The sequence below is a fragment of the Phymastichus coffea genome, unplaced genomic scaffold, assembly GCF_024137745.1.
Source record: "Phymastichus coffea isolate CEN01 unplaced genomic scaffold, Cenicafe_Pcof_1.1 PCOF00258, whole genome shotgun sequence".
NCBI classification, from domain to species: Eukaryota; Metazoa; Arthropoda; class Insecta; order Hymenoptera; family Eulophidae; genus Phymastichus; species Phymastichus coffea.
This window is the reverse complement of record NW_026707069.1, coordinates 15,082-38,747: the sequence shown is the minus strand read 5'-3', so window position 1 is coordinate 38,747 and position 23,666 is coordinate 15,082. Positions and strand designations below refer to the sequence as shown.

General features: G+C 35.5%; 1 protein-coding gene across 1 annotated transcript; it reads left to right on the top strand.

Annotated features, from left to right (window-relative positions):
• The first annotated feature begins 1,612 nt into the window (after positions 1–1,612).
• On the top strand, positions 1,613–23,455 carry LOC131674583 (bridge-like lipid transfer protein family member 1). Its single transcript, XM_058953333.1, is given in 49 exon segments — positions 1,613–1,750; positions 1,955–2,249; positions 2,325–2,468; positions 2,566–2,882; positions 2,959–5,246; positions 5,340–5,626; positions 5,713–6,016; positions 6,096–6,410; positions 6,481–6,853; positions 6,923–7,438; positions 7,511–7,769; positions 7,831–8,163; positions 8,237–8,313; positions 8,406–8,742; positions 8,807–8,988; positions 9,055–9,280; positions 9,358–9,992; positions 10,063–10,188; positions 10,255–10,390; positions 10,849–11,088; positions 11,539–11,801; positions 11,924–11,953; positions 12,167–12,470; positions 12,533–12,931; positions 13,008–13,520; positions 13,587–14,002; positions 14,087–14,525; positions 14,604–14,854; positions 14,933–15,630; positions 15,715–15,875; positions 15,944–16,379; positions 16,458–16,676; positions 16,836–16,907; positions 16,998–17,153; positions 17,233–17,412; positions 17,493–17,691; positions 17,766–18,142; positions 18,214–18,599; positions 18,702–19,019; positions 19,090–19,398; positions 19,476–19,668; positions 19,736–19,965; positions 20,058–20,330; positions 20,401–20,589; positions 20,669–20,875; positions 21,315–21,338; positions 21,822–21,952; positions 22,023–22,222; positions 22,303–23,455. Coding segments are annotated over 48 exon segments (15,135 nt in total). The 5' UTR covers positions 1,613–1,750; positions 1,955–1,999; the 3' UTR covers positions 22,520–23,455.
• The last annotated feature ends 211 nt before the right edge of the window (positions 23,456–23,666 follow it).

The window sequence follows — 23,666 nt, the reverse complement described above, 5'->3', positions numbered from 1 at the left end:
CAATGCAAGATTATCTTCGACATCGGGCTTCGGTAAGTAAGGAGCCCCGGCGCTCTGTGGTGTCGTTTCTTCTCCATTGTTGTATAATGACCGAACTGGCGGTAACGGAATACCGAAGGCAACGAGATCAATCTGTTTGCGGAAGATCCATTGAAAGTGAAGAAAGAAAAAAAGAAGATAGTTATCTTATTTGCAAGCGCCACAACAGAGTAACCGATTCGTCCTTCGGGCACACGTTCAAGCTGATCCTCGGAAAACGCTGCTGTGATACCAGGCTTTTAAATTAAATGTCTCTCCCGAATCAGATAAAATTTTACGCCGTGCACAGTAGCTTCGTTGAATCCGATTCGCGGTGAAATTCTTTTTTCTTTTATTCAATTATGACTGCGTTATTTATTGGCCGTTATAGTTGCGAGAAAGGAATGCATTTTAAACAGGGAATTTTTTCTCTACTTTACTACTATTTTCATACGCCGATAAACATTCGATTTTAACAAGCATTTTAACGAACGGATTTTTTTTAACGAGAAAACATGATACACAAATAATGGAAAAGCTGCATTTGTAAATATATTCTCATCCAAATTGCGGTACGATTAGACTGTTGCGTAACACTTGGCTTACTTAATGATTATTTATTATTATTATACCGAACGTGCGCATAAATTATTCGAGTTCTAATTGTAAATAAAATTTCTAGTTCTATCGCAGTTTTCAAACGACACACATACAAACGCAAACTGTTGACAACACCATTATACATCACATTATCCCATATAGGTAATTCATATATGAAACTTCCAACCATAATTATAGTTATTACAATAAAACAGTTGCAGTTATTGCAATAAAACGCGATATGTGAATATATTACAACACGTGAAATGTATTTATAAGTTCGTAACGATACCATAATGTTCGATTGATTATCCACTGAGAGAACGTATCGTCTTCAAACACATTGTTGTAGCTTGTGCCCACCTGTGAATTGTGGGGGCGTTGGAAGCAGTCAACTCAACCTTATAGAGTTACCACCTGCAGATCTTGGACCAACGGCTGACATTCTTGCACCTTTCCTCTTTACCCCTTTCCCCTGATCTTTTCACTCTATAAATGCAAATAGGTTTGCGTGTTCTATCCTTGTCACGTCAATAACTTTTTACAAGAGTAGTACGTTGTTGTATGTACTTCAACAGTACATTACTTATGTCTGAGCTGTCAAAGCCCCATTTGCCTGTTCTCGAGAAAACTCGCAGAGAAATACATAACCTATAAAAAGTGCTAATGTGTCTCTATACACGTATACACACACACCTCAATCTCTGATGAATCGACGTCTGCTTTGCTTACGTAGTTATTAGATAGACGGGTGATTACTTGTGTGTGCGTGAACATTACAAGTCCTCATGCACTCGTTCATTGCATACGTTTAGTGCATTTGCATTCGTCACGCCGTTCAAAGCGTCTACTCAAGTATTTTAATTGTACGCCATGTAAAATGCGTTGCTCTATGTTATGACATAGCTGTTGATATGGAGCATGAAGTACAACCCAAAAACACTACCCCTTATCACAGCAGCATTATCTACGATTAATTATTGCTAATACTAAGTACCTCTTTGTGGGTCATTGAAATGTGTAGCGCGTAAACAAAACACCATGAATGTCAAGATGAAAATACAGATTGCCATGGACGAAGATATAAAAGAATTCTTCCAAATAAGATTGTGCTTGTGTTATCAAGAGGAAGGTGGGTTCAATTCGATTGTCGTTTCAATTTCTATATTCCTCATTTAGGCGCTCTGATCAATTAATTTGTTTGAATATTCAATTTCCATAAAAAATGTACTATGGATGGAAACAAAATACTTGTAACTCATCCCTATTGATACTCGATTTTGCTCACAAATAGCAAGAATTATTCAAAAACTACATTTATTTTATTTAATTCCAGAGAATGATCAACTTTGACTCGGCTAAAAAATAATAGACAACAATTATGGGGGATGTACTGTATCCTACAAGTCCTCCATCCTTGGTGGGGGTGTCCCCAGCATACTGGAACTACTCCGATCATGTCAATCTTGAAAATATTAAAATGGATAGTAATTTCATGTGGTTACTCTGTTCATTAGTATCAGCTATTTCTTGGCTAACTTATATAACTTATTATAACAGTAGAGTACTTGGGTACATTTTGACAAAATTATTGAATCGCTTTGTTGGAAAATACCAGTACATCAAAGTTGGTATGTGTATCTGTATCGTAGAATTTCAAATTATTCTAAACATCCTGCTCCATAATTTATTCTACTTAATTTCAGGATCTTTTACATTGTGTGCTCTTAGTGGAAAAATAATGTTCAGAGATATTGCTTACATTACGACAGATTATACTGTAAGAGTTCAAGATGGATATCTTATATTTAGGTGGTGGAGAAATTATGTTCCAAAGAATATTTCCGAAGGTATAGAAAATTACTGATTAAAATCTAGATTTAATATAAAAAATAAATAAATAATTCATAAATGTGTTATTGATGAAATTTTGTTTAAAAATCACAGATCTATCACATTCCGATACTCGTCTTTCTGTTTTATTAAATGGTTTTGAACTACATGTTTACAATCGCTGTGAACTCTATGCACAATTAGAAAAAACTTTTGGCCTTCCACCTGAAATATTTCCTGAGGAAACTCATACAACCAACACTGATAATCAAGAACCAGACACTAAAAACAAAAAGAAAAAACGAAACAAGCCAGCATCCACAACTATTGATGTATCAAAACATGTTGATAATATTAGGAAAAAAGAAGCTTATGTTATTGCCAGGACTTGGAGAGATTTAATACCAGTTATTAAAGTAGATGTTTGTACAGTATGTATATTCTAGTGTAAATATTTTTAGCAGTAAGAATGTAAAATGAATCTAAATACAAAATTTGTCATTCTAGGGAAGATTAGTTTTTGGTAATTGTCTAGTACCAACTACATTGTCTGTCAATGTAGAAGAAGCTCATTTTATGTATTCTACAAAACCAGCTGCATCTCAACATGATCATTTTATGCATATAACAAAATGCAAGGCTGAAAATTTTAAAGTTATTTTAGCTCCCAGTCCAAAGTATACAGGAATGATCGATGAACCACCCCGTTTCATGGGAGAAGGCTTTGTAGTTTTGAGTTCAAATCACATGGAACTTTATTATTATATGGATGAACCAGGTGTCGTTCCTGAGCAACCAGAAATGATCAGGCTAGCAAATGGAGATATGGTTGAAGCTATGCCTCCTATTTGGGGTATTGATATCAAATGTGGAAAGGGTACAGATTTCAGTTATGGACCTTGGGCTGATCGTCAAAGAGAACATTTGTATAAATTATTCTATCCTACTGATTATCAACCTCTGAAAGTAACAACAGCTCCAGTACCTGGTGATAAAAGACAAGCTCACTCATTCGATATTCGTTTATCTACACTCAACGAAGCAACAATTGATATATTATTTAGTAAAAATAAGGAAACCAATGCTGTTCATGTTAACGTTGGTGCAGGCTCATACCTGGAAATAACGATGCCTTGGATTGTACTTCAGGATGGATATACAACTAAAATCACTGGTCAATTATTACATCTGGAAGCAACTACTAGTTTACAGTATCGTAGTTTAGTGGAAAGTGAAACGCTAGAGTTTAATGTAAAGTGTTATTATCCTGTAATTTGGAATGATGAGCAAATTTGGACATTGAATTTGACTGGTTGCAAAGCCACAGCGAGTTTAGTTTACTCCCACAAAGAGTTTTTTCAAGACTTAATCATGGATTGGGCTAGTAAGGCTATACCCGATCTGATGTACTTTGTGCCGTACACATGGAAGTTCAGTCTGTTGCTTAAAGAATTTGAAATAATTACATTATGCAATGAATTTAACTGGATCGATTGTTCATCGCAGAATCAAGAAAATTCGCATATTGCTTTCTGTGGAGAAAACTTTGAACTGTCATTTGAATTACCTTTTGTTGAATTTCTACCACCAACTGTTCCTTTACGATTTTGGATACAAGGTGAGAGCGTGGATCTAGCATTTTATTTACCAGAAGTGAACACAAACCGTAATGTATTCATAGCACTAGAGAAAAATGCACGAATTCTCTGTCGAGATGGTAGTGTAAAACAAATGTCAGATCTTAATAAAAATAAGAAATGGCGTAACGTGTGTCAAAGAGGATCAGGTTGGATAGACTGCTGGTCTGTTCCAATTGTAGCTCTAAGTATCAATTATACGTATCATCCATGTCCGCCGTTGGGTCCACAGCCACAAGCAAATATCACAACACCAGAGAAAGAAGAACTTTTGTTGTTACCAATTAGAATACCTAGAAGCAGAAAATCACCAGGAGCAGGAACAATGCAGTGGGCTAAAGAAGCTACTCAGAAGTTTGACCCTACAACATTAGAACCTGATCTGGTCAATCTCGAATTGGAAATTGGTCCCTCGGTGCTGTTTCTTAATGGATCTCTCATTAAACATTTTATACACTTGAAAGAAAATATTTTTGGTGATTATCAGTTGTTTACGGACATGCAACAGTCTCGGACCACTTCTGCAAGCGCCAAATTAGACAAGAACAAAGATCGTGATGTTCAAAATAGTAGTCTTGAGACGTCGATGGAAGACGAAGAAGCAAGAGCAAAGCAATTCGATCCAAGAGACTATCGTCCATTTGACGTTACTGTAGGAATAACTATGCACGATATTCAAGCACATTTGGTTAAGAATTGCAATGACGATGACCCACCATGTCCAGTAATACTATTGGAGCGCTTTGGTTTTGAAATGAAGAAAAGTTTCAGAGAAACTCAGCTGCAGCTCTTACTTTCTCCAGCAATTTTACTTTTATCAGATAACGTTCCGAGATCTAACAAAGAGAAACATCTGAATCAAGGCCATTTGATGTTGAGTGCATTGCAAGTTAGGGGACATGCAATGTTTAGTAATGAGGGTAGAAGTTTGGATCAGGAGACTTTAGAGTATGCTTGGTTGATTGAAGTGCAGTTAGGAAAATTAAGTGGAAAAATAACTTCCCCTCAATTACATCATTTGATCACGTCTCTAGAAACATTCTTGCTTATGGCTAAAAATTCAGAAAATAATTTGAAACCTCCAGGTTTACCCAGTCATTGTCATCATGGTCTTCCACCCTTACAGTGTGCAGATAGTGATATCGATAAGCATTACAGGTTTCTATCATTGTTCATTTTGTTTAAATTACTTCATATTACAAAATTATTAATTAATTTAATAATTTAATTACAAAATCAAAAATCCCGCAGGTGTCCCAGTTCTGAAGATATCAAATACAGAATGAATCGCGTGGCTATCGATTCTATTGATTTGTACCTTCAAGAAAGTGGCACTGCTACACAAATCTGGGCTTCGCCTATCCGTGTATCAACTTGTAATTTACACGGACAACAAGTAAAAGCAGGAATAACAGCGATACTACCTACACTTCTCGTTCGACAATTCGTTTCGGCAGCTGGTCATTTTGCCAATACAAGTAACACTAATACTACTGCCAGTGGCAAATCTCATAACAATGCCAGCAGTCGATTATCAGGTTTATATGATAATTTTCTTCCTCTCATATACAGTTACTGAAAATTCTAGAAATATTATTATATATAGGCTTTTTTATATCTGCAGGTGACGGATCTGATATCTGGTTAGAAGTTGGTTCTGTATCAATGGGACCTATTGTTATTGAAGCCGCTATGTCGCTTCCAACACCCGAACATAATTTACACGTTGTTCAAAATAATTATTTGAAAACTCATGATGAGAAAACGAAAAGATTGTGGTTTTTATGGTCGCAAGAAACTGGTGCTAAAGTCGCCAAATGCGGGTGCATAGGTGGTTGTGTATTTTTCGGAAACAACAGAAATGGACCAAGGTTTTTCAAACCAAGTTATCACGATTTGCAGGAAGGTATCAATATTGCTGCTTACCGGTAAATTTTTAAATCTTCAATATATATTCATATTTTCTGTTGGTTTTGATTATAATAATGATATAACATTCATTTGCAGAATCTTCGAACCTGGAATAGATAAAGGATTTGCTCAATCAATTTTACACGAAGGTCAATTAGTATTTCACACTCCACCGTATAGTTTACAAGATGTAACACTTCAAGATACGGTTGTATCAACATCTGGAGAACCATCTCACCGGTCAAACAGTTCAAAAATAATTTTTGAAAGATCTAAATCTGTGATCAGTCAGAGTAAAGGATCTGGTATCGGAGAAAGTGACAGTGCTAAATTTAGCGGATCTTCAACTAGTCCGTTCAGCGGAAATAACAAAAAATCTTTAAGTCGACGATTTTCGTATACTTCGCAGAGGTAATTAATTTATTTATGAAAACATTCATTTTCATACCTTAATTAAATTATTTTATTTATTCTTTTTCAGAGGAAACAGTACCAGAGATGTTCCATATGCTCGTTTATTTGATGCTAGTCCCGCCGCACAATTGCCTCCTAAATTAGATTCAGACTCTAAGTTAAATACTCAACATAGTAAATCTAATTTAAGTGTTCCAGAAATCGAAAGAACACCCAAGAGTAGTGCATCTGATTCTAAATTGGCTGTAGATTATTTCAATATACAAGAAACAGAGTCACTTCAACAAGGTGCCCCTAGTCCTCCAATTATACCGATAAGTCCCATCGACTCAAGTGGAGCTAGTCAAGCTCTGCCTACGGATAGTGAATCACTACGTATGACAGGTTCACAACAATCATTGTATGTGCAATCGGACTCAGAGGACAAGTTACTCCAAGAGGTAATATTGTCATGTGATTGCAATTATTTGTTGAATTTTTATTTAATATGAAAAACGTGATTTTTATAGGTTCAAAGAACAGTGTCAATGTCATCAGAAAATCATTCGGAAGCGTTCTATTCAGCTGATGAAGATACCAGTCATGGCTTAGGTGGAAGTCATAATTCCAGTTTACGACACTCATTAGTTGGTTCTGCAATTGTTCCCAATCAAAATGAGTGCATCAAAAAGAAATTCTTATCGGACTTATCTATTGTCGAGAGTTCCGCAAATGCAATTCATGCAGCCGATAATGTTCCGGAAAAAGCTCATACGCTAGAACGGGCCAAGCCTCAGTCGACAAGTTCACGAAAAAGTACTCGAATTCAAGCTACATCTAATTTCCAATCAGATACCGAAGCAACAGAGAATGGAAATGTTTTATTACAAGATTCATCTGATAGTCATTCCGTTTCTTCTACTAGTTTTATATCTGCTGTATCATCTCAGGAAGATATGACCTTAGTCAATTTACATATGCAAGTGAACAAACCAATTGTTGATTCACCCTTATTGATGTCTAGTTACGTCAGTCATTTGTCACAGGTAATTTAAAGCGGGATTGAATGCGTAATTTTTAAAATGTTACAAATTATAAAAGTTTATAAATTTTCACAGGTGCGTTGCAGTAACTGGTCAACTTCGTCATTACCAAGTAGTGGCGATGCCTTTACCACTCCGGTATTTCAACGAACTGATGATGGGAGACTCGTGTACATTGGAGGACGGTACATTCCAAAATACGAAGTGATGACTGAAGGATTCACGTCATTGAAAATGATTAGTCGTAATGAATCGTCACCAAAAGCTTCTTCGTCAAATAAAACGCCAACTCATCCATACATATGGGATAGTTCTACTTTAATTCAATCAGAAGGTAAATATGTTTGTCTATTTATGATAAACTAAAGAAAATTAAAAAAATTCTATTTTACAAGGAGAAGAAATTGTAACCCACGGGGAAGAAGAATTTCTAGCTACCCAACATGAAACTGGATATCGAACGACAATCATTGTAAAGCTCAAAGGAGACATTGATATTATGATAAGTCCTTTAGTTTTGGAGTGTCTTCAACGCTTTATCGATGCAATAATTCCAACTCTGTCTACACTACATCCTTTAACGATTCTTAATCATTTGCATAACGAATGCATTGGAAGGGTTGAAGATGCAAATATACTCAAGCAGGATCAGAGCTTATCTTATTGGAGCCAAGTACAAACTAGTTCTAAACGTTCAACGGCAGAAAGAAATTTGAAGAATGATGATGGTATATTGACTTCTTATTTTCATTGTCGATAAATCTAAGTATATGTTGTAATTTTTATTGTATTCATTTACAGGAAAAGTGGCTTTACAAACGAGTGTATATGAGGAATGTATTTCGACGCAAATACAAGGAAGTATTATTCTACCAAAGGTAAACAGAATAAAAATATTAAATTCCGCATACTTACTGATGAAATACGCAGAATAAAAAAATTATTGTATAATTATTTATATTTTTTATAGATAAACGTAACGCTATTACAAGCTTCTGTTGTAGAAGAAATCATATCATTTTCTGCTTTGGATAATATTCGTGACTTAACGTGTGTATCATTATTTGCGATTTGCTTGGATGATGTGACGGCAAGATTCTATTTAGGAAAACAAGCTCGAGAAATTGTCCAAACTTTTCACAAACCAGCGGTTTTACCTAATCAGAAAAAAGTTAATAAAATCACTAAAGCGTTTTTATCAGGACATCAGACTACTGCTGTCGTTGCTGACATTGGCGGTGGAGAGACTGTATACATAGAAACTTCTGAAAAGCAACAAGAAGAAATAATTGTTACATTAAATATTGGTAAGTATACATTTTACTTGACAAATCTTTAGCAATGTATTTAAATTTTAATTATATTCTACAGGAAAAGCTCATACGCAATTGAGACGATTAAGGAACGAGTCTTCCATTTTGAAGGATGCCGTCATAACGGCAATTCCATCATATTACTCTCGAGTGTTGTTTACTTGTACTAGAATCACATCCCCATTAAAATGTATTGACTATTATCTACTTCAACCGCCAGATGAAAAAGATAAACAAAATGTACGTTTATTTATCTTAATGATAATTTTTTGTGAACCTTTTGATAAAGAATTATTGATTTTATAGAAGCAGTCAAGCCCACCACAAGCAACTGAAGAATTCACTGTAGGCTGCGGAGAAGACAAATTAGGTTTTATCATGTTTGAATGTGGATTGGAAGGAATCAAACTCAAAATTGTAAAGAGATCTCAGTTTGAAAAAGGTGATAATGGACAAAATGAAAATGAGACTGAAATTTCTGAAAAAGATAATAACGTCAGTAAAAGTCAAGATGATCTCAATAATACTGCTGGTACGTACAATTTCATTTGAATATATATTTAGTAAATAACAGTTCTAGTACAGATGAATAACGTTGCATATTTGTAGATTCGACAACGGAAACATTCGAACAAGAGTCAATTCAAGCTCCATCGAATCTTAACAATTCGACGCAACAAGTGAATACAAGTGCCATGGCCCTAGCGAAGGCAGCAAGTGGCAATACTGTATCTTGTGTAATAGAGCTGAGAACTGTGTGGTTCAATTTTGCTGCTCCACCGCGAACACCAATCACCCGTAAAATTGATTATACTCGATTGGATTGGAATTTACTCAGTACTGCTTCACCGGCAATAAATGCATGGATGAATCCGAACAACAGATTCGCCATTCAAGTTGTTCATATGTTCCGTTGCATGTATCGCAGGTCAACGGCTGTTGTCGCGTGTCTTATGGCAGAGGCATTAGATATGCAGGCTATTCATATGCCCGTGAAGGTATTATATTATCTTGTTATATGCATAATTGATTCATTGAATAGACGTATTTAAAAAAAAACGTTCTTGCTCAAATGACCTCAGAGTCGGTACGGAAAGTTAACACCACTTGCAAAGACGTTACAAGAAGATCCATCCTGTCAGTTATGCAGTATTCTTCAAAATTACATTTTACTGACAAATCTAGAAACTACTGAGGCTAATCTACGTGAAGCTGATTTACCAACGTTATCTACACTACGACAGGTAACTTATTACTTAATGATTATGGTTATATTATAATTTTTGTCAAAAAATTTACTAAAATAATTATTAGGGAGTGATAGTTCTAAGTCGACAATGGAAAAATGTACTTTACACTCCGTTGTTACTGGAGCACAACTACAAAACGAAACACATCAAGCCGTTGAACGTTGCATTTGCCATGTCGGACCCGGAGGAGGTAAAATGTTAACAAATCACTTAATAGTGCTATGGGCAAAAGTAAAAGAATAATTGCTTTCTTTAGGAAAACATCATGACCGACGGCGAAGGTAGTGGTGGAGATGCCGATGAGCAAGAAGTGACTGACGAATGTGCAATGCTTATCCACGCTGATCACATGCACAAACACTTGCACTCAAAAGGTCAAGAACGAACGTCAGGTATTATCAACAATTTGATGCTCAAATCCACCGCTGCACAAAGCTACAATATATATCAAAATTATTTCAAGTTTCCTTTATGCTTTCATTTTATATATCTTATGATACTAATGTAGATATAAAGACCAAAAGTATTTTGAGATTTAGGCAGTATCAAACGTAGATGTAAAGAAACATTTTTTAGTAATCTCAACAGCGCTTAATCATTAATATTTTGCTTAGTAAGAAAAGTAAAACCCATGCACATGTGACAGAAAAACTTGAAGTAATTATAGATGTGTTTTAGCTGCCTATGCTTACCATGCTGAATCAATTGTATATATGCAAACTAATGTACATATGTAATCTAACTCGAGTGAAAAAGTGTTCCATGATCTGATTCTAACCCGTAACCGCTTTTAATTGACACTTATTCCCCAATACTTAACACTGTAGTATCTCGATATCAAACGAAGTAGGTATGGTGAGTTGCGGTAGCGGTGTCGGTGGTTTGACAGTACCAGTGAGTTCTTCCCGCGAGCGAGACACAACTTCCCCGATTCCAGGCCCACCAGATTCTGTGACTTCACCACCTATGCAAAAGTCAGCCAAAACATTACAGCCAACTCAAGTACCCGCCAGCGCCAGAGCCAGTATCGCTTTTCCGTTGCTTACCACCGGTGGACTTTTTAATCAGTCTAAGGAACCCAACACCATTAGTGAGTACACCGGCTAAAAAATTTGGCCTCGAAAGGATTCCCTGATGTGCTTCGCGATTTTTAGCGATTGACGACAAAAAAAGATAAAGCTTATAAATCACATAATTCAATCATTTGATATTCTCCAATAATTTTTATCACTCAACAGTGATCGTGTAGATTAGTATCCATTGCTTAGCACATGATAGTTATCGTTCTTTTCGTAGCCAGGTACTGTGTTTCAAATGCTTGTAGTATAAATCAGTTTGATCGTCCAATTGATCCCTATAATTTCGTATTAACTCTGCTTACCAATGTGTATCAACTAACTATTTGACAAGTACGCTTTACCACGCTAAAAATGACACTTGAATAGCATTATTGTGAATCTGTGAAATAAAGGAAAATAAAACGAAAATAAAATAGAAAAAAAAGGTGATGAAGTAACACGTGAATTTTGTCGAAAAAAAGGCTACGGCACACTACGTGAAGAAAAAGCACCCCACATATACATTTCTCACCACCAACTGGGATCAAATCCGAGCATATACTCGGGTGGCAATGTTGGTCACGGAGGCAGTCAGCACAGCACAACTAGTCTAGACCAGATCACCTCTCCACCGACAAATCACTCAAGCAAACCCGTCAATTTAGGTGAGGATTTGTACAGCTGGATGGCCAAGCAACAGGAATATATGAAGGAGCACGACAAGGGGAATCTCAAAGGCAACTGGGTAAGTTCATTTATTCTATTTTACTTTATAATATTGATACATCCATTTTCTATAACGCAATAAAATAACGAATTTCACTTCACGATACATATGAGAAACGACTATTACACTTTCTTATGCAGGTCTTTCATACCGAACAAAAGGTTACCAAGGTATATAAACTCACAAACGAACTTGTTTATTAGATACTGTGACTTTATTGTTTTCTTTCCTTCGTTTTACTTGGTTGCGTAGTTTATATCCATTATTACTTATTCATTTTTCATTTTTCATGTTGTGCTATATTGTCAACCTATTTTTTTTTTAATTTTTATTACTATTCATTGTTTTAAATCCTAATATTGAATTATTTTCTATAAAAATAGGACTCTAAAGTTAATACCATGACGACTGAAGACACAGAAGACTCTGACGTTCAAAGTGGTGCTTTCTTGTATACCATGAAAGACTCGCTTCGGTTGCTGGATGCGCATCTAATCTTCGAGCCGCTACTGTCGTCTTTGTCGGTGATGCCGCAACAAATGCTTTCTGCCATTAGTTCTGGAAATATTAACAACGTTTCCTCTCTGGACTCATTGGCTTCAAATGTGTCTTTAGTTAGTAGCATGGAAACCATGAGAATCGATATTGTTGTTAGTGAACACGGCAAAGTTCCGGACAAGAAAAAAAGTAAGTTTCAAATGAACGCCCTCTTTGACAATCTCAAATGTTACCTATATTTTTATTTATAGATAACAAATACCAATCGAAGAAATCAGGTTCAAAGTTTCATTTGGATATTCCGCCGGAAATGCCTGCCTTTCTCTGTGAAAAGATTGGAGTTGACATTGACGTGAAAAAAATGGCAGATATGACTGTCGACGATATGATTCAAAAACAAAACGTTCTGTATATTTCAAGAGGTCAATTAAAAAAGCACACCAGCACTGTTGTTAATTTTAGCTTAAACATACGTTACATTAGTCAACAAGTTAACATGCCACTTTTGAGACTTTTACATCAGATTAGTAACATGTATCAAAACGTTAAGGAGACTCAAATGGAGCTAAAAGCTCAACAGCAACAACCGGACGCAAAAATAAATGCAAATACTGTGATAACCACTCGTACGAAAAATGGCTCCTCTTCAAGTATGTTTTCCATTTTTTCTTAATATATACAAAATTGCTTATCATATGTATTTAATAAATACCGTGCTGATTTCAGCTTCTGATTTACAAGAACATTTTACAGTAGCGATGAAAAAGGCTGAAAAGCAAGTAGCAACAAAATCCGTAACCAATAACCCTCAGCCCAAAGTGATTTCCCCGTCAGCGAGTTTACGCTCAAGGCCACAAAGCTTTACGCAAAAATTACGCAGTACCGGAAAAAGCGTCAAAGGGTACATGAACTTGAGCGAAGGCATCATAACGCCAAACTTCGGTGCTAGTCCAAGTAGTTCAGGTTTAGATAAATTCAGTATATTATCAGAAAAAGTCAAAACTGTATCTATCATAGCGCCAAGATGCTGGAAAACAATATATCACCTTTTGGATTTGTACGCCATAAAACCAGAAACAAAAATGATCTCACATAGACTGTCGGTGCCTGCAGACACCACGGAACGTTACAAGGGAAATAAAAAGTATGAGAATTTGAGCGATATTAAAGAGGCTGACGTAGAAAAAGGTTTGAACGCAGAGACTAGCTCAACTCCTGTACCTCCTCCTCGGGAATTAAGTAAGTTTTGCGACAGTATTTTTAATTATTTTAAAGATTAATTACAATATATATATTTTGATGCAGGCGTCGTCACTGGTGAGCGAACAAGACTGATTATTTTTGGAGTAGCTAGAATACATCGAACAAGACTTTTAGCTACACTAAGTGGACTTAAACTAGAAGCAGAGATAACTAGTTTACATGCAAGTTTAACATGCCGTAAAAAGACTCGACCTGCAAGCTTAGAGTGTAGTTTGACTGGCCAAATTGGAAGGACGATGATTGTTCTTTTGGAGGGTGTAGCACCTAGTCAACAGACTGTCGTCAAAGTAACAGTGGGGAAATCACAGGCCTTATATTCGAGCGTCACTAGAAGGCAGAAAGATAAGAATAGCGGTTTGCTAACAATCGGTGCTGTTAATATCGATATTCCTCAGCATCCTGTCGCTTTGCATGGCATGATGACAAGAGGTAGCAAGCAATTGTCATCGACTCTCCAGGTAAATGGATTGAAAATATGTAATATAGAGATTCAAAACCATTTTACAGTAAATATAATTCATTTATATACAATTTTCGTACAGGAACTACGTGTAGCAAGGACTTCCTCGCGAATGGCTCGTGGTCAACAGGCTGAAGAAACTGATGGAGTGCCTAGCAGTCCTCATCAATATCCAACAGCTCCTGCAGTCAATCTCGATAAATGTCAAGCTGTGTCTAGTCTTCTTGAGCCTATCGTGATGCAATTCCATATTATTTTGCAAAGCCTGAGTATAACAGCAGCGCTGCTTCCGTCGTTACAAGCACAGTATAAAATGGATCAAGTGAATAGCTCTGGGATTACTGGCAGCAAGGCTAAATTTACTATTGATTTACCAAATCATAGTCTGAGTTTCACCACAAAATTACAAGTAACTGAAGCCAATTTGCCATCTGAAGCTAGCATAGAGTTACCGAAAGTACATGTCTCTGCTGAATATATTCAGGATGGCGGTAGTAACTTAAATGATAGTAAAATTGCAGGTGATTATACAAAGTTTACAACGTTTTTTAACATTGATTGCAAAAGATTAATCACAATTTGTCTCACTATTATTTCAGATGGTGTTGTACTCAGACAAGGAAGCTACATGAGTGCCACAGCTGATATTGGTATATTTGAACATTCCTTGACTACAGATCTTCTGAATCACTTGGTATTTGTTCAGAAAGTTTTTATGAGAGAAGTAAATGAAGTTGTGCAGAAAGTTTATGGCGGTGAGAAACCAGTGCCGTTATGGCTTGAAGACGAAGAACCTGGAACCTCTTCTAGTTTAAAAAGAATCCTGTTTTCACTTGTTATTCGTATTAAGGTAAGAGCAATCACTTCAATTTTTTAATTATACAAAAGGCTTAGTCAATATTTGTAATATAGTGTATACGTTTTATAGAGAATTCAACTGACGGCAACAACACCAACCAACTCAGCAGTACGACTGGAAACAGGATCCTTCGAATTTCAACTTTCAAATCGCGTTCAAAATGTTTCTGGTGCTACGCAGCCAAATCCATACTCGAAATTATTTGGAAAAGCTCAAGTCGAAATCAATCTCAGTCTTGGGCAGCTTATTAAAAATGTCATGTTTGAAGAAGCAGATCCGGAATTTCAACAATATGCATTCTTCAATACTCGTATTGGTTTACGAAATGCCTTCCAAGAAGAGTTGGCTGAAAAAGAAGACAAAGAAGTTGTTCTGATAACTCTGAAGAGACCTTTGATTTATATCCAGCCAATGGCAGTTGACAAAGCCATTCTTGTTTGGCTAAATTATAAAAATGCTTACGAATATTGGAACGAGAAACGATCAAATTTGAACAAAGAAGTTCTGACAGCCACTCAACAAGTGTTTGAGAAAGTACCGTTCGGTCAATTAACTAGTCAACTTAGCTCTCCTAATTTAGGAACTTTGTTCTTACAACTGACTGTTGACGACATGGGTATTTGCATCCCATTGAATCCATTGCCACCTGCAAATTGGGGTTTGAATAGAGGAATGTACGAAGGCGACTCTAGAGGAGCTGTTGTTATAACTTTAGAGAATACTAGTATTTCTGCTTGTAGTAGTGGTAGCTTAGTTAGTAAGGGAAGGTGAGTTAATTACATTGATGAAACAAATGTTTTATGATTTATAATTTTATCAACAATAACTGGTATTTATTTAAATGATTTTAGATTTGTTGGCCTATGCTTGAGATTCGCCGAAGACTTTGAAACATCACTGGACGATTGGAAACCTGATGTAAATGATAGTAGCATTATGAATTTATGCGTTGTTTCTGAAGGCACGTATGAAGTATGTAGCAGAACAATAGCTCAAAAACAAGACAAAAATGGTACGAGATAAAGTTAATTCTTGTTTATTATTACTTATGATTTTTATTTCACGACATCCTTTTTTCAGCCCGAGTCACCGAAAACGCAAAGTGGATTCTAAATGTGCAGTGGCAGATGGAGGGTGTTGACATTCACTTAGACGTGAGCGTTGGTCAGCAGTTATCTGCTCTGGGACACACTTTGACAATGTTAACTGGCTCGGAAGAAGACGACGCTCGTGCATCTCTTGACTACGATAGTGACGATGCTAATCAACCAGACAACAGTACCAGCCAGGAAAGTATCTTAATGAAAAAGAAAAACTGGACAGATAGTTTACCAGCTTTCATATTTGATCCTTCGCTCGATGCTAAGAAGCGCTCGAAGTTAATTGAAAAAGAAATGAATGAGCAAGCTAAAATTATCAATGACTTACGATCTCTTGGTGCATCACACGGGACTATAGAGCAAGAAATGAAGCGCTTACGTGAATTGGAAGCTCTAGTTTTTAAAGATTTTAGACGGTAAATGTTCCATAAAAATCTGTTTAAATTTACTACGCATTATGTTAGCCAAGTTATAAATACAGCGATCCGTTATAGTGACTGGATACAAAAGCTGAGAAGACAGTCTGTAAAACCATCGGGTATTCGTGGGAAATTGGGTCTCGGGAATAACAAACAAACTTATAGATCAAGGTCTTTCATTGTTCCGTCGCCAACACCTGAAAATCAATTAGGTAGTCCTGAAGATATGAAATCGGATACAACTACGATCAACTCGGCAAGCTATGAAAGCAGTCCGAAAAGCGGCCCAAGCAGGTATATATTGCGATATTCTTATTTTTATTTCTTAATGCAAAATTGAATCAATTCTAAACCGTAATGTTACGTTTTTCTTTTTGCACATACTAATTTCGTGTTTATTTTTATACTCAATTTCTTGTATACCCTTTATTACAAAGTTTATTATAAATATAGATCAGCATCTCTGCGTGTAAGAGGACTTGGCGGGCCTCGCGTAACGTTTAGCGATACTCATACAATTTGCAGGTCAGTTAAATTTTAATAATATCTCATAAAAATCATTAATATATCGGTACCTTTGAAATTAATCTTGAGATACGTATTTCCGTATTCTAGGCAATCATCTCTGCCTAGCGCGGGATCGGAACTGAGTTTACCCGAAGGGAGTTTAGATTGGCCCGATACCATCGAAATTGACGGTGAGCAAGTGGAATTGCGTAAGAAGAATAAAGAAATGAGTACAACGTCCAGTTATGACAGTATGGAGGGAAAGTAAGTAGTTTAGTTTTATTTAGAGAACTTTAAGTCATTCAAAGAGAAAATGTTATTAAAATATATTTTTTTATTTCAGTATCCCCTTATTAGAATCATTAGTTATTGATCCAACTTCGAGCACTACTTCGCCATACTTTTTGCCTCAAAAGCCACAAGAACCAAACATAGACTTTGAACTCGATGTCAAAGTTTTGATTAACAGTGGCAAGTGTGTCTTACATACAAAAGATCCAACAAAAGAAGATGAATTAAAAATGTTAGTGAAACAATAATAATTATGATTTTTTTAAATAGTGTAAATAATATATATATATTTAATAAATCTTTAATTTTTAGAATGAGTCGAATGAAGAAAGAACGCTCGTGTTCAGGAGGTACATTTGAGTTTCAGGCCAGTAGTCCAAGCAGTAGTAGAAAGAATGAGCGCAGTAAAGAAAAATCGAACACTAGTTCATCTAGATTACGATATGTACATCATGCGAACGTGCCTTTGGTAGATTTGACTATATTTCACATTCCCGGTCTAGATGTTAAAGTAAGTTTTAATTATACCTTATAAAAATTTTTTGCCAAAGAACCTACGTAACTGATTTTTATCATTCATTGAAGGTTCACTACGAATCCAAAATAGTATCCGAAGAGTCCCTATCGCCAAGAATTTCAATTGATACTCCACTTTTGAATCCATCAGCGATGTCCCTAATGAGAAAATCAAGTACTAAAAAAGCCAGTCTCTTCGCTTGGATGACACTGCAAAGTATTCCTGAGGAAACAATCATCAGTCCACACATACTTGGATTTTTAGAACAAACTTTAGAACCCATACCAAGTAAAATGAACTTCCAGACAGGTGGGCAGAGTGCTATGTTCCCTCTGGAAAACATGGAAAGTTCATGGGCTGCGACTGCTGCAAATAGTAATTACGTTTATGCCAGTTTTCCGGTAGACGTTATTGTTTACTTTCACATGCAGCCGTCGACGTTCAGGTCATTTACAAATTCTAAAATAATTTTTCTTCAAAAGCTACAAATTTTGTTATAAATATTTTTACCTTCAGATTTTCCTGTTTGCCTGTATCACGAGTCGAATGCATGCTACAGCTTCCGTCTCTCGACATTGTAGTCTCATCAAAGCGAGCTGAAGAGGATCTCACTGAATTCGGCGAACACAAGTCGGGCAAAGAAAGTGGCTCTGCAACTGGTGGAATTTCTGTTACTGGTTGTCTAGCCGATTTTTCTGTGTACATATTTCACCCATACGGTGGCAAAAAGTCTGGTCCTAAGGAAGCACAGTGGTCACCACTTTCCGATAGCGAAAGAAAGGATTCACTCAGCATCAATGTTGAATTTGTCAACTTTCATTTATCGAGAAGTAAAAAGAAGAACTTCCCTAATGATCAATTAAAAATTAGCGGAGATCCGAGGGCTGTTATAAGATTTTCAAGTAAGTATAAGTTATACAAATTGAATAATTGAAATTAATCTGAATCTGTAAAAGTTTAATTAAAAAAACAATAGTTAATTCAAATTCTTTTTATTTATTTAGCTATTGTTGACATCGGCTCGGCTTCATTCAAATACGATATGCGAAGATTGACTGAAATCCTTGCTTTCCCAAAAGCTTGGTACAGACGTAGCATTGTTAGACGTTTATTTTTGGGTGATCTTAGCTCAAGTATGGCTTATTCCGAAGGCGACGTTCGTAACCGCGAGGAGGCAGCTATGGGGAGCTCTCTATTAAAACATGACCGCCATGGCAGCGATGTGTTGTCGAAAAGTACTCCTGAGCGAAGTCCAAAGTTAAATAGAGATAATTTAAGACTGAGTTTTGATGGCGATACACCTAAGCAAATTCGATTGAAAGGCAAGTTAGCGAATCCAAATAAGTTTTTTAGTTACTAGAAGTAAATAATAATTAAATGATTTTTTATCAGACATTGGTAGAGGATGGAGTTTCACTGGTGACAAACAGTCATCCGAAGTAAAAGTAAGAGAATCTGCTTGGGAAACATTGGTGCTATTTGCTGTTAACTTTACTCGCTTAAATGTACACATGAATATGGGCAATGTAATGGGAAACGTTTCTTGGATGACCAAAGATTTTCGTTCAGATGGAAGACTGTCAATCGGCAGTACTGGACATAAAAATCTGTATATAGGTATTGGTTTAGGAGGCTCTAGCCTAGACGCCAAGGGAGGTATTGTCGGCGGTATCATTGAGCTTAGCAAAATTGACACTTATAGTAAGTTTCTGATATTACAACTGAGTATCATTATTTTTTCTGGATTTTCCTTTATATTAATTATTACTTTTAAATAGTTCACATTCGCGAAGAACCTGACACAGAACCTGACCATACAGTCGGCTTAAAGTTGTTTGCATTGGAGTTAAGACTTGATTATATGGGCACAAGTGTTTTAATGTGCAGAGTATCATCCTTAGACGTTACTCTACGAGATGAATGGAAAATTAACCGTAGTACTTGTAGCGGCGCATTCATGCCTACAAGAAGGTTAATGTTCAAATGTTGTGTATTATTTTGAATATCAATTTAATATGTGTCATTTTCTACTTAACAGACCTGCTATAATATTTCTACATGGTGTCCTTGGCTGGGATCAACTACAAATAATGATAAGTAAATCCACAACGGCTGACCTGCTGAAAATGTTTTACAAGTTGGATGAATTCTTTAGTCAACAATTCAAGAGTAGCAAACGCGTGTTTAGTTCTTTACAAACTAGACAGCAAAGAATCAGTAACAACAGTCTGAAAAGAAGGCAACAGAAGAAACGTGGTAATGCCGAAGGTAAGTAGCGATACAAGTAAATTTGTGAGGTAGATTTAAATTTTGTCTGCAGATTTAAATTAAATTTGGACTCATTTTTCTCTGATAAACAGCATATTCACAAGCTGCACTAACAGATGCTCGACATCATCGTCATTGGCAACGAGTTCTGTGCCAAGTAGCTGGATTACAATTGGGAACTTTACGATTTGCTTTGCCGGCAAACGGAACGGTTCTTGGTGGTACAATGGAACTACATGGATCTAACATCAGTCTAGCATGTTTCCATGGTATCAATTTTAAGTGCAAGAGTTGGGCACTATTTTCGTTAAAAGAACCATGTATAAGTTTCGCCACGGAAGCTCAAGAAATTCCAAGCATAGAATGTAAGCGTTTTGAAAATAACTATACGTACTATATATAAATTACTCCGATTGACAAAAATGTTCAATACAGCACCCAACGCTAGCGATGTACACGTTGTTCAAACTTTAACTATCAGTTTGGGACAACAACAAGAACAGCACACTAGACATCATTCTATGGCAACTGTTTGTCGGATGAGTCGAAGTGTCCTGTTTCCTCCGCAATTCAAGACTTTACAAGAATGGTTCCACTATGCTTTTGCCAACAGTGAAATCGATGGTAATTAATGTTTGAGTGATAAAAACTAGATAGGATTTTAATTTAAATTCTTATATAATATTTTATATACTTTATATAGCTGTAGATCGCTTTCCTTGCGTTGAAAGAGAGAGAACCGAAAGTACCTCGGAATCAGCTGGTAGTAATAGAGGAAGAAATTCATCAACCAGTACTGGAAAACTGCAAGAACACTCCCATACGCGAGAAGTCATATTCTCACTACCATCGTTGCAACTACATTTAAAAACGGAACATTTACAAGCTGCCAAAACTCCGGATGTAATGGGTATGTTTTGCTTTTTTTCACTAAATTTTTAGTACATACTAAACACAAAAGATCTGTACGATTTAACAACAGATTAAACACTTACTTTTCTGAGTGATAAACATTTGTTGTTTAAGTACAATATTTATTGTTAAAAATATTTTTTTTTAATGTTTACTTAAGACTTTTACTTAACATACTGATACATTTCTAATAACTTGCTCTAATAATCCATTTTGTATTTCTAACAGTTGTAATTGTTCTTTAACAATGTTGTCGCACTGTTTTTATGTATTATAATTATTACTACATTGTCTTTTTTCTCTCTGCGTCTGTAATAATTAAAAAAATCTATTTCTGTAAATCCTTCAATTCTAAGGAGCATTTGAATTATATCAATAATTAATATGTACTGTTCTATTCTGTGACTATGTGCTACTTTCTGTTGACGTATTTCTAGGACTGCCTAAACATATACTTTATAGTAAGTACTATGTTGAAAACAATTGTGTTTTCCAAAGATTAGTGGCTTGTAGATCCTGAAAAATAGAATAATATCGTTTACAGATATCCATTTCAAAAAGATATTGTATGCATATGGAATGACGCTGACGCATGTTTGTTTTTTTGTTGAAAAGCCAAATTCATTTCATGAAATTAGATACATTCACATTCATTACATATCATCATTTCGTTACTGAATATTATAAATTATTATACTAGAGTTTACCTTGATGTATAAACGAATGAACAATATATGTTAAGTTTCCTACGTTGTATTAAACAAAACATTGAGGATTTTCATTGCTGTTCTTAAAAATCTCAATTAAAAATAAGTTAATTAATTGATGTGAAACTAAATGCAGAATGTTCGAGTGCAACTTATTCTATAATCAAATGTGCACTGCTAATGATAGGATTAATTAATGTGCTAGAGAAAGGTTACTTATGAAATAAATGTTGACAGGTGAAAAGCCGCTAGTAGAGTGCAGCTTTATAACTGAATTCGAGGACCACATATTTGTAACAGTTGACGCAGAGGCCTTTTTCTTCTTGCATGATCTTATCACGTCGTACGTCAAAGAAAAAGAACGGGTGGTAATTATCAATCTGAATAATTGTGTTCACGCTGATGTAACTATTATCCTAATAGTTGTATATTTTACAGCATGCAATGCAATACAGCGCTAGAGCCCACAGTCCCGATCCCACTAAGCGCAAGGGTGCAGCTCAAGCAAGTACCTCGGCAGCTACTGGCACGTCTGCCGAGGATGATAAGAAACGCAAGCAATTTGATCCCGCCGAGATGTTCATTAAAGACTGGCGATCATACAGATGTAAGACTTGGCACTTAGAGCCAACTGTCAGGCAAGTATCCGTAATTCTAACAACACTTCGATTATTGAAACAATGGATATATCAAATAATTGTACATTTATCAATTTCAGACTCCTATCATGGGCTGGTAAAAGTATAGAACCCTATGGCATCGATTATATATTGCAAAAACTAGGCTTTTCTCATGCCCGCATTACTATACCAAAGTGGATTCAACGTGGATTCATGGATCCTTTGGACAAAGTACTCGCCGTTCTTATGCTGAGGATGGTACTGGCTGTTCGCGATGAAACCCCTGACGAGAAGGAACATAAAAAGGAAAAATAATTCTTTCACACATCGACATACTAAACTTTTATTTATCGTGTAAAATTGATCATATTTTTTATAAACCATTTATTTTACGTCATCGTTCGTGCGACGTGAGGTATTGAACAATGGCGTAATAGTGCATGTAGATTATTGTAAAGATTTTGTTTGTATTTGTATTCTTTCATGTTTTTATATACTTGTATAGTGATTATACTGTAAAACAAATGTAAAAACAAAAACATAATAACGGAAGCGATGGCAAACGTTATTATAGCTTTAACAGGCAATGGCTTCCAACGAAATCATCATGTTTGTTACAGATACATACACATACAAAGCTATTCTTGTTTTCAAAATAGATATTAGCATGTGTGAGTGCGCATACGTGCTCGTTCGACTGTGATTTACTCTAATGCGAATTTTGATTGTATTGAAAAATGAGAGAAAACCATGTTATTGTAAATGTTTTGTCCCTTTTTTTTGTGAACGTAAGAAACTTTTTACTTGTGACCAGAGCAAAATTGTGAGGCTAATGTGTCCGTGGTATTTATTAATGTCGCAACAGCAAATTTAAAACTTGTGTATATATGTATGTAGTTAAAGAATCGTTGGAAATTCAAGATATAAACTTTGTATCAATAAGTTGTGCGAATTATTAATTTCTTAATGTTATATATATAACAAGAAAGGTATAATTATTTAATTTAGTTTCTTATATGATTTATGAAATGAGCAATGAATTTTCTATGGCTCTATTATTCGTTTAATATTCATACTGCTTCGACAAATTCCTTTGTTTAATGTACAAAATTAAAGCTCATGACTGTATATTACGAAATAAAGTAGAACAAAACGTTAACATTTATCAATAACTCTGTCTTGGAGAACAGTTCTTTCATAATTTTTCCTAAATGAAAATATCCTGTTTTAGGAATTAGTAGAATACTTTTATCTTTCCTACTATTATACAACATTATTTATTGACACACTAGGTTTAGTGTTCTATTCGATGTACCATTCATGATTTACAAAATACTTTAATTTACTTATAAAATTTAGAATAAGCTTCTATTAACATTTACGTAATCTTGATTAATTCAGTTTCGAGCTTTGACCAAATGTTAATTGAAAATTTATAATGATAAAAAAGACCATCCTTTAA